General features: G+C 47.9%; 1 protein-coding gene across 2 annotated transcripts in view; it reads left to right on the plus strand.

Moving 5' to 3' along the window:
• The window catches only part of LOC6735581 (epidermal growth factor receptor), a 38,717-nt gene extending 21,809 nt beyond the window's left edge, over positions 1 to 16,908 (plus strand). The window contains exons 1-5 of one of the 2 annotated variants that reach the window (XM_002082465.4): positions 3,639 to 4,888; positions 11,737 to 11,959; positions 12,103 to 13,277; positions 13,345 to 13,477; positions 13,547 to 16,908. In XM_002082465.4, coding sequence (XP_002082501.2) covers positions 4,588 to 4,888; positions 11,737 to 11,959; positions 12,103 to 13,277; positions 13,345 to 13,477; positions 13,547 to 15,995 — 4,281 coding nt within the window. In that variant the 5' untranslated portion in view covers positions 3,639 to 4,587 and the 3' untranslated portion in view covers positions 15,996 to 16,908. Of the gene's footprint in view, positions 1 to 3,638; positions 4,889 to 11,736; positions 11,960 to 12,102; positions 13,278 to 13,344; positions 13,478 to 13,546 lie in introns of those variants that run through there. The other variant, XM_016168695.3, reaches the window with a different exon arrangement.
• Positions 16,909 to 17,010: the final 102 nt, after the last annotated feature.

The raw sequence follows: 17,010 nt of genomic DNA on the forward strand, positions 1-17,010 counted from the left end.
AAGCCAAGCCACACATTGCAAATATTATGGGCGGCGGGACGACAGACTTGTCTTAAATATTTTTGTGGGTATTTATAGGTTGGGCGGCAGTACTGGGGAATACTGGGGCCCTCGAAGTGCCGCAGATCGAAACGTAGATGGCGATGGAGATGGGGATCCGCCGAAAGCTCCCCAGCGACTTGGACGCTCATATTTCACACTTCACGACAAAGCGATTAAAGTCGCGCAAACAATCTGTTATTGGAGTTGTTGCAATTATGTTTACAAAGACATTAAAAGGAACGAAAAGCGAACGGCGAAATAAAAATACGAGGAACACAGTGCTAAGCTCAAAAAAAACTTGAAATCGGCCCAAGAGACGGCGAGGCACTCTCCGTATTTTGTATTTCTTATTTTACCCAGCTTGTTGTTGTGTGTGTGTTGTTTTTTTTTTTGAAACGTGAGTCGTGCACCAACACACAGCAGACGACTCTGCGACAATCAATAAAAAAAATCGGCTAAAAAACAAACCAGAAAACAAAAAACATAAAACCTCTTTATGCTAAAACGATGAGATGAAGTCAAAGTTTCTGCGTATCTGCACGCCTGCCTTTTGCCATTTGGCTGGGGGTTAAAGTTGAGTTAAGAGCGCGCTCGATCTTATGACCAATTAGCCGGACTGAATATGAGGAATTGGAATCCGTGCTCCATGCTCCATACTCTATGCCATCCCAGCCAAGTCAAATGTGCCGCATCACGTTGGGGCCTCGGCAATTAGCTTTAATTCTAAGCAGCTTTTCACAGCCGTGTGACAAGTTGAATGCTGATGAAGCACAACCCCAGCCGGAGAATCTGATCGATCTATCATCTGTATCGATGGAATTCCAAGGCAGAGGGCTATGGCCATGCCAAAGGGCCAAATAAACAGGTAATCCAATTACGCGCCTTCAGGTGTTAGGGCTAGCACGCGCTTAAAGTTGGCCAAAATTAAGCTAATAGTTAAGGGCATGAATAGAAAAAGTTCCCATTTTATTGTGTTTAAATAGTTGGTTTTGCAAACATTTCACCGCTTTTAAGGTTCTCTTTTGAATATGCTAATGGTTATTTAATCACCTCGGCTAATCACATTGTATTCTAGAAATATCTGTGGGTTTGTGTATTTTTAGACTAATTATTAAGCTGCGGTCCAGTCTTTGGTTCTTAAATATTTGTATAGCCAAGCTAAATTTGTATAGCTTTGTACGAAATACTTCATGTTTTTAATATCTCTAAGGAGTGAGGTCTTCATAGTATCCCCCTTAACATGCACTTTCATTATTTCTTCGCAAAAAATCGAATCCCAAGTCGATGTAATGCGCTATGTAAGTACGTATGTACATATGTATGTACTTGTTTGTTCCATGTGCCAATGTGCAACACTCCATAATGCAACGAATTCGTTGCGCCCTATGGGCTGGAGCATCCCTCTCATCCCGCCGAGACACTTGAGCGCCTCCTGAGCCGATCTTTTGTTGCCCTTAATCTGCGTGGCACTTGAAAGTAACGCCTCGACGTCGACTCGCCAGACATCGATGGCGATGATCACGATGATTCCGATGATTCCAATGAGTCCGACAACCTGTAGAGCGGCCAGGAATCACTTCAAGGGCCTGGTTCTCGAGGCTTTCTTTTGAAATTGGTTAAACCAGAGGAGAGATCATAGACAGATGGAGTGCTGCACTGGAGTGGGGGAGTTAAAAAACATTTCTCTTCGCATGGCATTTTGTACGCTTGATCAAATGTTTATGAGTGTGGGTCGGGGCAACTCGGAATCTCAGAATCTCGGCATCTTACACCTCTCGAGCGGCGTTTACCTGTGGCTCGCAGTGGCGGAGTTGGTGGAGTGCCCTGAAGTGGTTTCAGAGTTCTGAGTTCTGAGATCGTTCTCAACTCGATGTTCGGCTGTCAGTTGCACGCTCTTCGATTTTGACAGATGATTCTGTACGGGTTGGGCAGTGGACCTTTGATTGAGGTCTTCTGGCTTGGGACAGACGGCTATTAATATGTTTGATTATGGCTGCAGAGCGGAGCATGGCGCTTTTACCCCATCGAAAATCTGTGGAAACGCTTTTCAATTTAAATGTATTTTCATGCTCTGAAACAAAGCGCCGAGCAAGACAATGCAACGCCTCTCGAGAGTCACAGCGTGGGACTCGAGATTCAAATGCGGATCGAGGAGTTGGTTGCGCTTTTCCAAGTGCACCTTTTGTATTTCTGTTATGGCAACGTGAAAAGGTCAAAACGCTTCGGATTTACCTGCCGAAACAGTGTCCTTTTGGCCCGATCCCAGCCCGATCCCGCAGAGCACATGGCGCAGGCGTAAAAACCCCGATTTCTTGTGGGCTGGGAACAGGTGAAGAAGAGGCCACCGAGATCTCGGTCTCGGATCTGCCCTAACAATGTTGACAACGCTCGAACAGAAATCTTTTTGCCAAAAGACAATCCATGGCCCACGCAGGCTCGGCTAACAGACACAGATGCACACACACACACAGATACAGATACAATTGCCGAGATCTTTTGTGCTTATATGGCAGCATTGCCCACACACACCCATGTATATACAGCCAGGTGAGAGAGCGGCGATCGCTTTACCTGAGCGCTCTCCAATTCGCCGCAACAACAGAACCTCCAACAACAGCAGCAGTAAGAAATTGGGATATACACAAGATCTTACCTGGGAACGACCTGCCATCGATGCGAATCTTAAATGCCCTGCACAGCTGTCGGAGTTAAGATGCTGTCGGATAATCCCCGCATTGGTTTTTTGCTCTTGTCTTTGCTATTGGGCATCTTGGGGGAGGGGAAAATCAGGACATTGTTGCTCAAGTACTTTCCTTTGTTGGAAAACTCGTCTCTGCAGTTGAAAAGGATATTTCTGGCGCCTTAAGCCGAAATGCTACAATACATCCAACACTTTGCTATCTTAAAACTTAGGTTGTTACAAATAAATGCTTCTCAAAACTCTTTTAAGAAATGCAAATGGTTCTTATCAATTCTGTTTTATCATTTTATGGAAATCTTATAGAGTGTGTCCAATTTTTGTTTCATAAATCCCATGAGTATATTGTATATTGAGCAACATATTTTGTGCAAAAAGATTGTCCGTATCCACTTTTCAAGCTTGGGATACTTAACCGTTCAGAACCATATGCTCTATGCTATAATTCTAAAGTTGTAGTTATGTTTTGCGAACTCTAGTTGATGTTTCCGTTCATTTGAGATGGCGCTAAATTCGATTCTGTGCATTATGGCCACCGTTTAGCATTTTCCCATGATATGTAGAGCATTTGCTGGTCTGGGGGAGATTGCCCAATGTATCTGGCCGTATCGTTTCGTATTACGCTGACTTTTTAAAACGCTGCTGCTACGTTTACGATTACCTGTGGATTGTGGATGTAGATGGTCCGCTGGCGGTGCGAGTGGGAGCGCTGCACTGAGCGAGCGAGAGGGGGCGACAGCGGTGCGCAGCTGTGCTGTAGTTGTTGCTGTATCGCTGGCTTTGCTTTTATTTTGACCTGATCTGAGCTCGAGATTTCGCCGCTCACCTTTATTTTTACCTGTGCGCGCTCTCTTCGCCGCAATGGAGAGTGGGAAACACGGCGAGAGAGTGAGAGAGAGAGTGGAAGCAGCGACTTTGGCTGCGCCTTTGGCCTCAGTCTCGAATACAACTTGTTGCTGCGCAGACGCGAATCGCTCAGTACGGACGTCTTGAGCTCGAATCCTCGGCCATATCTGTGCTCTCGATCGCAGCGTTTGCTAATTCGAAGATCGTGCTAATCGAAGTACCGAGAAATCGCAGTTCGCAAAAGCAAAGCCAAAAACGGGGTGTAAGCCAAGTGCCTTTGGCCTATACTAAGCGTATTTTTGTGAATTCCCTGCTAATTGGCAGCCGCGGCTGTGGCTCAGTTCGAATGATGGCCAAGTGTGTGTGTTATGTGCAAGTTAACGGCTGCGGGGGCAACACAACAATTGCTTAGGGCAATTAAAGCTGAATGCTGAGAGCTGCGCCTGCGCACGCCTCTCTAACCTCAAAAATCGTTGGCGAACTCAAAAAAGAAACTGAAAAATACATCTGAAAAATAACAAAAATTTTATACACATATATTTTGTACATACACATATATATATGAAAGCCTTCGGACGACTCTTGTGGCTCGTAATGTGAAACTGGTTCCTACACTCACACGCACACACACTCACTCACTGGCGCGTTCAAAAGACCCACTCGAAAACACACACACTCACTCGCGCGCACACACAGTGAAATGTAAACACCAATACAGTGGCAAATTGCAACGACAACAGCTTAAATTCAAAACAACAACAACAACAGCAGCAGCAAACGCAGTGAAAGAGTCGAAATCAAATTTATGAAAAGCTGTATTTTTGGCACGCTAAGCTGAGTGAGCAAAAAGCCGAAAGTAAACCGCAAGTTCAAGAAAAAGAAACGCATAAAAAATAACCCCTATGACGTCAGGGGTTATAGCTTGGAAGAGGGCTTGATTCATCCCACCAGTAACGCCCACAAAAAGCACCACCCACCAAACCACCCACCGCTCAGCCACAATGCTGCTGCGACGGCGCAACGGCCCCTGCCCCTTCCCACTGCTGCTCCTGCTCCTGGCCCACTGCATTTGCATTTGGCCCGCCTCGGCGGCCCGCGATCGCTACGCCCGCCAGAACAATCGCCAGCGCCACCAGGATATAGATCGCGATCGGGATCGAGATCGATTCCTATACCGCAGCAGCTCGGCCCAAAATCGGCAGAGGGGCGGGGCCAACTTCGCCCTGGGACTGGGAGCCAACGGAGTCACCATTCCCACCAGTCTGGAGGATAAGAACAAGAACGAGTTCGTCAAGGGGAAAAGTAAGTGCAGCGCAAGGATCTATCCATCTTCCTCAAGCCGCCCATCATCTATCAAAATGTGTTTATGTAGATCATCTGGCTGACTGCCTGGCTGCCCATATATCAAAAGAGCCAGGTCGGCCCGAATTTGGCCACCGTATCAGTTGGTCTCCAGAGTTTCCACCGTTTTCAGGGGTTTTCAGTTTCGTGCCAGCGATATGCTGTCGTTTATCTTATCGCCGTGATGTTTTTTTATTTGTCCCCTGTACTGCACTTTAAATATAGCTTCGTTTTCGGCTGCATTTCGTATTATTTGGTCTTATCGTTACCCTGGGAATATCAATTATCGAGGGATACCTGCAAAGTGTGCAATATTACAAATATTTTACTAAGCTCATAGATTAAAGAGCACTTGTATCTGTATCTGTAGTATTTTAAGTGATATAAGCTTACTTAACATTTCGGTGTCTGGATTTTTATGTGGGCTTTGAATGAGATTTCTCAATATCACGTATACGCCAGGGTATCCTCTAGTCCAGAGTGAATGCTCCCTGATTTTTTACCTGCCCTTCGCGACGGTCTCACCTGCCCTGTGGCTCACCTCTTGACTTGGCGCTGGCTTAGTCAAAGAGTCTTGTGTGCACTATCGCCCCTGTTTCGAGTTACCCCCACACCTAGTCATCAGATATCACGGCAAACATACCAGAAAACCAGAACGCACTGATTAGCCAAGCACTGAGCACTGTGCTGTGTATTTCGTAATGTCAAATGTACAAGGTAAAGCGTAGTTAGTTAGTGTTAAGACCGCCCGACTTTTCCACTCTGCCACTTTTCCCGCCGTCTGCGTGCCCTTTTCTGTGCATCAGCAGCAATTGCAATTGCAACAGCAAAAGCAAAAGCAAAAGCAACAGTGCAACTGCAACTAGCGACACAATTTCCAGCTAAAATGGCGACTCGATTTGTTGACTCTGCAGTTCTCGAGGTTTTCTTTGTGGGCTTTGTTTCTTACCCGTTGGGAAATAAATTAATACACAAAAATTGTATTCGCATATTGGAAGTTTCGGCCGCTTGGCTGGCTGTCTGTTTGGGTAACCATTTGGCCACAATTTAATGAACACCGTGGCGTATCTGGCGGTGTCTGTTTGCACAGTACTTTGAGGCAAATGTTTGTATTTGGCGGGCAAACAGAAAAGTAAAAATTAAATGGAAGGCGAATAAAAGCGGGCCGTCGATACCAAGTACTCAGTGATCTTGTAGCTGCAAATTAATAACTGAATGTGCGCATTGTGCGCCAGCAACTGTGCAAATATTGATAGGAAAACGAAAACTTTGGCTACGCAGTCTATGCTAATGGGAGACCACCACCGCATAGCCGGATATGTGGATATATGTTTGTATGTATGGCTAGATAAGCGAGTTATGAAACCGATAAAGATGCCAGAGTCCTTACGGCGATAATCAGCCAGCGATATTACCCTTTTTTTCGCACAGACGATCGCTGCTGTCACAATGCCCTTTTCGCAGAAATTGTTCGAGTTATTTGCTCTGGCTTACTGTTTCGCTTTTTTTCTTTATGACCATAAATAAGCACAGCTGCGGCATGTATGCAAATAAATGCTAGAGAAAAGCCTGCACGTGCATTCGAATCGAAACCGTTAAAAAAATCGTAAGGGGTTGGCAAACTCAAACAACTGGCAATTGTTGTTGACGTATTTATAGTTCAAAACGCTACACTCGCTGGCAAAAAATCACCTTTTAATTGTTCATTCAGGCAAAATTGTAGTAAAATCAATAACAAGTTCCCTAGAATTTTACTTTGACTTATTTTATTTCCAGTTAATCATACTGAACGCCAAGTGAATTAACTAAAAGTAGTTAGTTAGTTAGTAGTACCATTTTGAAAGGACTTCTCTTATGCCTTTATAGTTTCCTATAAATAGTTAACCATTTGGACCCAGAACCATAGCCACCCACCTCCCAGCACATAGATACACACACACACACTAAACGCAACCCAGCAGGTATGAGTGTGCGTGCTAGCGCTTGAAAAACCACATTCCATAGTGCGCTTTGCTGCGACGGCATCGTGAGTCCAAGTCCGAGTTCGAGTCCGATTCCAACCAGCATCCCAATCCGAGCCCCCTGAAAATCCCCCATTTTGGAGCTAATTACGGCGACAGGCACGCGCTGACTTTTGCCTAAGTGTGCGTTGTGTGTATCTGTGTGCGCTTTGCATTTTTCTACGATATTTCTGATTAAGCCATCATATCAAAGAAATAATGGCCAAATTGAACTGCGAAATGGCCAGAGCTTGGCTTTCAGCCAATGCTGAACTTTGATGCCTGGTCTGCTGCAGTTGCTGATGCATTAGCGTTGCATTTACTTTTAGCCGTTCAACTACTTCCAGTAATTTTGAGCCCGAGTCGAAATACTGGTTTTCTAAAACCCACACAGATACACTCACACACACACACACCAGCGAGAGTGGAGAGCAACTGAGCGGTGAAGCAAGAGCATCTTGGGCTGCTGCGATTGCGTAGTCTGTCGCTCACTTGTTGATTGTTTCAATAGAGCTATGCTCTCTGCGCATATTTGTTTGGTTTTCCTGGACCCAAAGGCACTTCGCCTAGTATACACGGGAAATAAAACCATAATGTTTAGAATTGAATTGTTCGAGATGACTAACTACCTTATGTTTTTGAAGTTATATTTTATATTGGAAATCAATCTTCGTGACAGCATGCCACATTTTCTTTCTGTGCTGACAGTTGTGAACTTTTGACTGCAGTTCGCTTGACTTTCTGCCTCCGCCTTTTTTCTTTGCCTCTTTTTTTCCGCATGTGGGCGTTCGATTTCGAAAACCAGAGTTTAAAGCCGAGGCTGTCGGTCCTCTGCCCACGAATTGCTGCTGTGGAGATCGCCTCGCAGACCTCTCCCCGATTTTCTTTTCCGTCTCGCTCTTGAGCCGTTCTATGCCTAAAAATAGTGGCGAATGCGAAAATTCAAAGCCGGGCAGCAGACCAAAAATGGCGCCAGGGCGTGCTCATTAAGCCAAGTCCAAAGCTAAAGCAGCAGCAAAGCTGCAGATCAGCCCAGTTGGGGATTTTTGCTGATTGGGGGGAGCTTGGAGACTCTGATGTTGGGGTGGGGATGGGGGCTACAGAACAAAGAGTACTGGCAACAGCGAAAACAATAAGCTTATCTAATCCAGGCATTGCTGTTTTGCTGTTGCTCTTGCTGTCGTGCCTCACGACCTGCGCCCAATTGTTGTTCGAAACAAAATGAACGCGCTTCGAACACGAAAACCCGAAAGCAGAAGATGCTGATCATGGCGATGAGGATCGAGGATCACGGGGAGGGTCGCCGCTAAGGAAAACCAGCCAGATGAGCCGCCACAAGGCATCACCATCACCATCATCTCCAGCCAAGAGGCTGCTGCCTTTTTGTGCCCCTTGTTGCTGCATCTTCGCTTCGTGGCCGTTGCCTGATTTGCCTTTGTTCAGGCACTGAGAGAAATGCACGGTGTCCTATTAAATATTTTAAAATATAGCGTGTATTATTGGTTATCTTTTGTAGGTTATGAGATTTGAAATGTTTAAAACAATCTTTTCAATAGCTTATTTTCTAATTCTATATACATTACATTTTAATGGTTAATGACTGCGGATTTAGAGGGGCTAATTTCTGGCAGTGCACTTTTTTCTTTGCGAGGACAGTCGATTGTCGGAGCTTTGTTGTTGCCACGACGAGTGCTGGCTGCAAATTTGTTATGCCAAGCCAAACTGAAGATGCGCCTGCGCTTGAAGCGTTTTCTGGCGAAGATTTCTGGCCCCTGCCGCACGTTCCCCCAGCCCTGCCCCTCGCAAACCATCCCACCACCCGCTGCAGTTGCGCTTATTTGCCTTCGCCTTCGTGACGCCACGATGCGAGCTTAGAACAGCGCGGCAATAGCGGCCAACACGAAAGAAAGTTGCCGCAACAGCATTCTGCAAAGCAAAATAAAAATCTGGTAAAAAAATCAGAAAAACTCGGAGAGAGGAAAATTGCAAAATCCGCGCACGTAAGCGTCGCACTGGAGACTCTGGCTGTGGCTTCGACTCCGATTCCGATCCAGTGGCAATCCCCTTCCCCTAATGAGCTGCGTGTTTTTAATGGCCGCACAAATGAATTTATTAAGCACTTTTACACAATTTCATTGTAAAATAGGCGCGTGCCGAGCCGCAGCGGACTGAAATTGTCGCAAAACAGTTATGAATTATTTATGACGGGCAGTGGGGCGGAGAAAAACATGGGGCGGGCACAGAGGTACCGATCGCATTGCAATTGCCAGCGGACGTTAATCTATGACACCTTGCGATCCGGCCAGCTGCATCTGCATATGGCGCCGGATCGAGACTTTCACCAGCGCGGCGGATCAGATCAATGTACTTGTTCATCAAATATCTCCAAACTCACAGATAGCCAGCGGCATTTAACGGACAGCAATAGCAATGCTCGATAATTTGATCGAATGGGGTAACCATTCGAGCTCATACAGATACACGGCTCCACATCTCAAACGCTGAGAAAACAAAGCCTCTCCTAATGCCCTTTTAAATCTTTTGTTATATTACAACAAAATCTAGACAATTCTTGTTCTTCGTGTTCTTGCGTTGCCCCGGGCGAGGGTACACAAAAATGTTGCCAGCCATCTGGGGTCTGGGTTTTGCTTTTGGTTTTGGTTTCGGTTTCGGGCCATGAGTTAAAAATCTTTTCCACGAAATGAAAACACAGATACAGATACAGGGAAGGGAAGGTAAAGAGCGCCGAGAGCGGTACGAACGTGAGCAGCAAAAACTGTTAAGTGCGCAGAACCGGCTGAGCGAGTCGGGTCTGTTGCAGCGATGAAATCGCTGGATAGGGGGATCGCGGGGCAGCCAGGGCACCGAGGGGAGCATCGGGGAGCGGGATGGGACGTGGAGGACGTCAAGAACGCTTTGCGTCTAGGCCAGAATCGGTGGAAAACTTGGGGTCCAAAAGTCAAATTGCCGATGGAAAACCGAAAGAATCGATTATACAGTCTCTTGGCTTTCTTCTACCATTTCCATCTTGGTGAAAAGGCAAACAGCGAGCACAGCAGCTGGAAACAAAAACAATATTTAGAAAGTCAGCGTGGTGGAGTCTGGAATGCGGTTGCCTATTAATCAGTACGTCAGATGATGATCACCGTCGTGATGATGGCCAGAGGGGCGGCGAAGGGCGAATGGAGTCGTGTGTGTTGATGGCTTGGCATACAAATCGATAAACAAATATAGCAAATACAGCGATTTTCCACTGTCTGCGTTAGCGCATCTGTATCTGTGTTGGTTGATTAATCTGAGCGCTGAAGTTCGTTGCCTAAGTCTTTTGTTTTAATGAGCACATCATGAATTATGACTTTGATTTGCGCTGCGCTGCGACCGCCAGACCGCCGAGTCGGAGTCGCAGAGTCGCCGGCGACTCATTAATGTTGCCACACTTAGCCTTAGCCTAAGGATTACAAATTAGCCTTTTTGTGGCTCGGCTGCTGAGGCGGCGGCGGGCGTGTCGCTGCCCGACAAGAAAAATCACAAATGCCCAGCCATGCGCTCGGTTCGCAAGAAACCCGATGCTGATGTCGAAGCGTTTGCCTGGCAGGGAATCCACCGACGTCGCGTCGTGGCTTAAGTTTCAGGCCTCGAACATGAAAAACCTGGCTGATAAATTGTGCGCGATAAAGCCCAGGCGAGGAGTCTTGAGTCTTGAAAAGGGTTTCGTGATGTCGACTTCGTTCGGCATGAGAAATGAAGGCGACTGATGCTGCGGCTGCTGCCCAGCGGCAACCTCGACCACAAAAAATAAAATAAAACAAACAAAAAGTAACAAAACAAAAAAAAAAAAAATAAAACGACCAGAAACAAAGCTTAAGAATTTGTACGAAAATTTTTGCGCTTCGATTGCTGGAGCCGCTTTTGATCAGTGTCCAGCGACAAAGTCGAGGTCCCAGTCGTGGCCTCACCTTCGTATCCCTCCTCCTCCTGCTCCTCCTCCTCCGTCATTGGCGGAATGCCAATGCATGGGACGCATATCTGGGGGCATTTAACTTTTTCTTCCCATCGCCACAGGAATTTCTCCGTTTCTGGCGACAGAAATATTTCTGTCTTTGGTTCGTTCCTCTTCATAATTATGGGATATTTGTTCGAAGGAAATCGATAAATTAGGGAAGGAGGAGCGGCCATTTTGTGGATAATTAGTTGGGTGCTCTGTGCTCCGTGGGCTGGCCCGGGGCATCCACCTCCACAATGTGGTGGTTGTCTAACTCCAACTCACCGCTGACACATGGCACACTTTCGCGGCCCACACGGAGTGGTGGCGAGCAGCCCACGTAGCCCTTTTCATAAGAATCCCCATCATCTGTGCATATGAAATTGTATCTATCGGATGCAAATCAATGAAGTTGTCGCCGAAGATGCTCGACTACGCGAGCGGCTAAAACAGGTCGCTGACTAATGATAAGAGGCCGTCTGGGATGAGGAGCGAGACTGCGTGGGCTGCTAATTATTAACAACGCCAACTGGCACTGAGAGTCTCGCGCCCACTGGTTTCGTCTCTGAGGTTTCTGCCTCATTTTATTGCTTCCGAGCAAACAAACAGCCGGGCAAAGCTATTTCCGTTTACGATCCAAAGCTCGAACCGAAATTAATTTCTCAAACTGCCCGAGCATAAGTCAACTTCAACACCTACCCGACCTGGTGGGCTGTGCATATAATTGGACAGTTTAGGGTCAACCGAAACAAAAACCATTAGCCCGCATCGACACCCACAGTATTACATTATTACAACGATTTCCCTTTTGTCAACTCTCTTTGCAGTCTGCATCGGCACCAAATCCCGGCTCTCCGTGCCCTCCAACAAGGAACATCATTACCGAAACCTCAGAGATCGCTACACGAACTGCACGTACGTGGATGGCAACCTGGAGCTGACCTGGCTGCCCAACGAGAATTTGGACCTGAGCTTCCTGGACAACATTCGGGAGGTCACCGGCTACATTCTGATCAGTCATGTGGACGTCAAGAAAGTGGTGTTTCCAAAGTAAGTTTGCCCTTAATTAAGAAGCTTTAGATTCTAACAAAACAAGTTTGAAGAAAATTCTTTTTATAACTTACTAACTTAACTCTTATGTTTTAATACCATGTTATTGGACTAGACTTAATATCGTATACTCCTTCTTACAGACTACAAATCATACGCGGACGAACGTTGTTCAGCTTATCCGTGGAGGAGGAGAAGTACGCCTTGTTCGTCACTTACTCAAAGATGTACACGCTGGAGATTCCCGATCTACGCGATGTCTTGAATGGCCAGGTGGGCTTCCACAACAACTACAACCTCTGCCACATGCGGACCATCCAGTGGTCGGAGATTGTGTCCAACGGCACAGATGCGTACTACAACTACGACTTTACTGCTCCGGAGCGCGAGTGTCCCAAGTGCCACGAGAGCTGCACGCACGGATGTTGGGGCGAGGGTCCCAAGAATTGCCAGAAGTTCAGCAAGCTGACCTGCTCGCCCCAGTGTGCCGGAGGTCGTTGCTACGGACCCAAGCCGCGGGAGTGCTGTCACCTCTTCTGCGCCGGAGGATGCACTGGTCCCACGCAAAAGGATTGCATCGCCTGCAAGAACTTCTTCGACGAGGGCGTCTGCAAGGAGGAGTGTCCGCCAATGCGCAAGTACAACCCCACCACGTATGTTCTTGAAACAAATCCTGAGGGAAAGTATGCCTATGGTGCCACCTGCGTCAAGGAGTGTCCCGGCCATCTGTTGCGGGATAATGGCGCCTGTGTGCGCAGCTGTCCCCAGGACAAGATGGACAAGGGGGGCGAGTGTGTGCCCTGCAATGGACCGTGCCCCAAAACCTGCCCGGGCGTTACTGTCCTGCATGCCGGCAACATTGACTCGTTCCGGAATTGTACGGTGATCGATGGCAACATTCGCATTTTGGATCAGACCTTCTCGGGTTTCCAGGATGTCTACGCCAACTACACGATGGGACCACGCTACATACCGCTCGATCCCGAGCGACTGGAGGTCTTCTCGACGGTGAAGGAGATCACCGGGTATCTGAACATCGAGGGAACCCACCCGCAGTTCCGGAATCTGTCGTACTTCCGCAATCTGGAAACAATTCATGGTCGCCAGCTGATGGAGAGCATGTTTGCTGCTTTGGCGATCGTTAAGTCATCCCTGTACAGCCTGGAAATGCGCAATCTGAAGCAGATTAGTTCCGGCAGTGTGGTCATCCAGCATAATAGGGACCTCTGCTACGTAAGCAATATCCGTTGGCCGGCCATTCAAAAGGAGCCCGAACAGAAGGTGTGGGTCAACGAGAATCTCAGGGCGGATCTATGCGGTAAGTTCTCACCTATCTTGATCTCCTAGCAAAAAAATATCATCATGTATATTTTTGCAATTCGCAGAGAAAAATGGAACCATTTGCTCGGATCAGTGCAACGAGGACGGCTGCTGGGGAGCTGGCACGGATCAGTGCCTTACCTGCAAGAACTTCAATTTCAATGGCACCTGCATCTCCGACTGTGGTTTTATATCCTAGTAAGTATCAAGCCCACAAAGATAAATCAAAAGAACATCAGTTAACCGACGCTTGTTACTCTCCTTCAGTGCCTACAAGTTTGACAACAGAACGTGCAAAATATGCCATCCAGAGTGCCGGACTTGCAATGGAGCTGGAGCAGATCACTGCCAGGAGTGCGTCCATGTGAGGGACGGTCAGCACTGTGTGTCCGAGTGCCCGAAGAACAAGTACAACGATCGTGGTGTCTGCCGGGAGTGCCACGCCACCTGCGATGGATGCACTGGTCCCAAGGACACCATCGGCATTGGAGCGTGTACGACGTGCAATTTGGCCATTATTAACAATGACGCCACAGTTAAACGCTGCCTGCTGAAGGACGACAAGTGCCCCGATGGCTACTTCTGGGAGTATGTGCATCCGCAAGAGCAGGGTTCGCTGAAGCCACTTGCCGGCAGAGCAGTCTGCCGAAAGTGCCATCCCCTTTGCGAGCTGTGCACTAACTACGGATACCATGAACAGGTGTGCTCCAAGTGCACCCACTACAAGCGACGGGAGCAGTGTGAGACCGAGTGTCCGGCGGATCACTACACGGATGAGGAGCAGCGCGAGTGCTTCCAGTGCCACCCGGAATGCAATGGTTGCACGGGACCGGGTGCCGACGATTGCAAGGCTTGTCGCAACTTCAAGTTGTTTGACGCGAATGAGACGGGTCCCTATGTGAACTCCACGATGTTCAATTGCACCTCGAAGTGTCCCTTGGAGATGCGACATGTGAACTATCAGTACACGGCCATTGGACCCTACTGCGCAGCTAGTCCGCCGAGGAGCAGCAAGATAACTGCTAATCTGGATGTGAACATGATCTTCATCATCACTGGTGCTGTTCTGGTCCCGACGATCTGCATTCTCTGCGTGGTCACCTACATCTGTCGGCAAAAGCAAAAGGCCAAGAAGGAAACCGTCAAGATGACCATGGCTCTGTCCGGCTGCGAGGATTCCGAGCCGCTGCGTCCCTCGAACATTGGAGCCAATCTATGCAAGCTGCGCATTGTCAAGGACGCCGAGTTGCGCAAGGGTGGAGTCCTCGGAATGGGAGCCTTTGGACGAGTGTACAAGGGTGTCTGGGTGCCGGAGGGTGAGAACGTCAAGATTCCAGTGGCCATTAAGGAGCTGCTCAAGTCCACGGGCGCCGAGTCCAGCGAAGAGTTCCTGCGCGAAGCCTACATCATGGCCTCTGTGGAGCACGTTAATCTGCTGAAGCTCCTGGCCGTCTGCATGTCCTCACAAATGATGCTAATCACGCAACTGATGCCACTTGGCTGCCTGCTGGACTATGTGCGAAATAACCGGGACAAGATCGGCTCTAAGGCTCTGCTCAACTGGAGCACCCAAATCGCCAAGGGCATGTCGTATCTGGAGGAGAAGCGACTGGTCCACAGAGACTTGGCTGCACGCAATGTCCTGGTGCAGACTCCCTCGTTGGTGAAGATCACCGACTTTGGGCTGGCCAAGTTGCTGAGCAGCGATTCTAATGAGTACAAGGCTGCTGGCGGCAAGATGCCCATCAAGTGGTTGGCACTGGAGTGCATCCGTAACCGTGTATTCACCAGCAAGTCCGATGTCTGGGCCTTTGGTGTGACCATTTGGGAACTTCTGACCTTTGGCCAGCGACCGCACGAGAACATCCCCGCCAAGGATATTCCCGATCTTATTGAAGTCGGTCTGAAGCTGGAGCAACCGGAGATTTGTTCGCTGGACATTTACTGCACACTGCTCTCGTGCTGGCACTTGGATGCCGCCATGCGTCCAACCTTCAAGCAGCTGACTACGGTATTTGCCGAGTTCGCCAGAGATCCGGGTCGCTATCTGGCCATTCCCGGGGATAAGTTCACCCGGCTGCCGGCCTACACGAGTCAGGATGAGAAGGATCTCATCCGAAAACTGGCTCCCACCACCGATGGGTCCGAAGCCATTGTGGAACCCGATGACTACCTGCAACCCAAGGCAGCACCTGGTCCTAGTCACAGAACCGACTGCACGGATGAGATACCCAAGCTGAACCGCTACTGCAAGGATCCCAGCAATAAGAATTCGAGTACCGGAGACGATGAGACGGATTCGAGTGCCCGGGAAGTGGGCGTGGGTAATCTGCGCCTCGATCTACCAGTCGATGAGGATGATTACCTGATGCCCACTTGCCAACCGGGGCCCAACAACAATAACAACATGAATAATCCCAATCAAAACAACATGGCAGCTGTGGGCGTGGCTGCCGGCTACATGGATCTCATCGGAGTGCCCGTTAGTGTGGACAATCCTGAGTATCTGCTGAACGCGCATACACTGGGAGTTGGGGAGTCGCCGATACCCACCCAGACCATCGGGATACCGGTGATGGGAGTCCCGGGCACCATGGAGGTCAAGGTGCCAATGCCAGGCAGTGAGCCAACCAGCTCCGATCACGAGTACTACAATGATACCCAACGGGAGCTGCAGCCACTGCATCGAAACCGCAACACGGAGACGAGGGTGTAGGCTTCAGTAGAGTAGGAGCAATTGCCAATGAAGAAGGAGAATCTTGCCAAGTGCCTTTGGAAGCCATGCGGACACGCCTTTGCTGGCTGTTATCTTAGATAGGAGCCCGTGCGCCTGTACAGAGCCTAGACCGACCCATAGATTTGTAAATTACTTTCTAGTGTACTTAGCCAGTCCCCCCGCCCGCATCTTTGTGTATACTTCTCTATCCTAGCCCGTAAACCAGTAGTCAGCAGGGATCGTCGTCGCGGTCCTGCGCTTGTAGAATCCATGTAATTACGAGAACAAAACACCGATAGTGCATTTCTAAGACGCCTCCGCCATGCCAAACTCGAAGAGATCCCATCCGGATCGGCTCCGCCGGAGGGCGCCCACTTAGCTAAGCCGATGTCCACTTCACTCGGGCGTCAATTACTTCTTGTACTTGTAGTTAGTAGTAGTCGTCTCGTTTAGCGCCTAGTTTCCAACTGTGATATAGTTTGTAGGACTCGACCTAAGGACTTCTAACACGATGAACAAATCGAACGACTCGAAACAGTTAAGTGAATGAAAATAGTGACAAAGTACCGATCTTATGCAATTTTAGGCCAAGTTTCAAATCCCATTCGATATATCAAGTTTGACAATCAAATCCCGAGCGTGCCATGCATCGATCGATGCAAATCTCCTAAAGATTTCGAATACCTTGTTGGCACACTAGAGTGTAAGCGAATGCCTAGCCGATATGTTACTGATCAAAGATACATAAGTAATCCACACAAACATATACTTCTAATATACAATATATGTACCACATGTACACGTGTAGATTTGCAAAGTTATGCCTACTGAATAAGTTAATTTAATTTAAAATAGACTATTTACATGTATGTGGAAAGTATATATACACAAATAAAATTATTTTTCAATAAAACTTTAAATCGTTTTATTTACCGGTTTCTGAGTTAATAAGATGTGGTTAAATGTAACCAACAATTTTGAATTCTACGTAAAGTACATGTGTAAGAAAATTAAA

The sequence above is a fragment of the Drosophila simulans genome, chromosome 2R (assembly GCF_016746395.2).
Source record: "Drosophila simulans strain w501 chromosome 2R, Prin_Dsim_3.1, whole genome shotgun sequence".
Lineage (NCBI taxonomy): Eukaryota > Metazoa > Arthropoda > Insecta > Diptera > Drosophilidae > Drosophila > Drosophila simulans.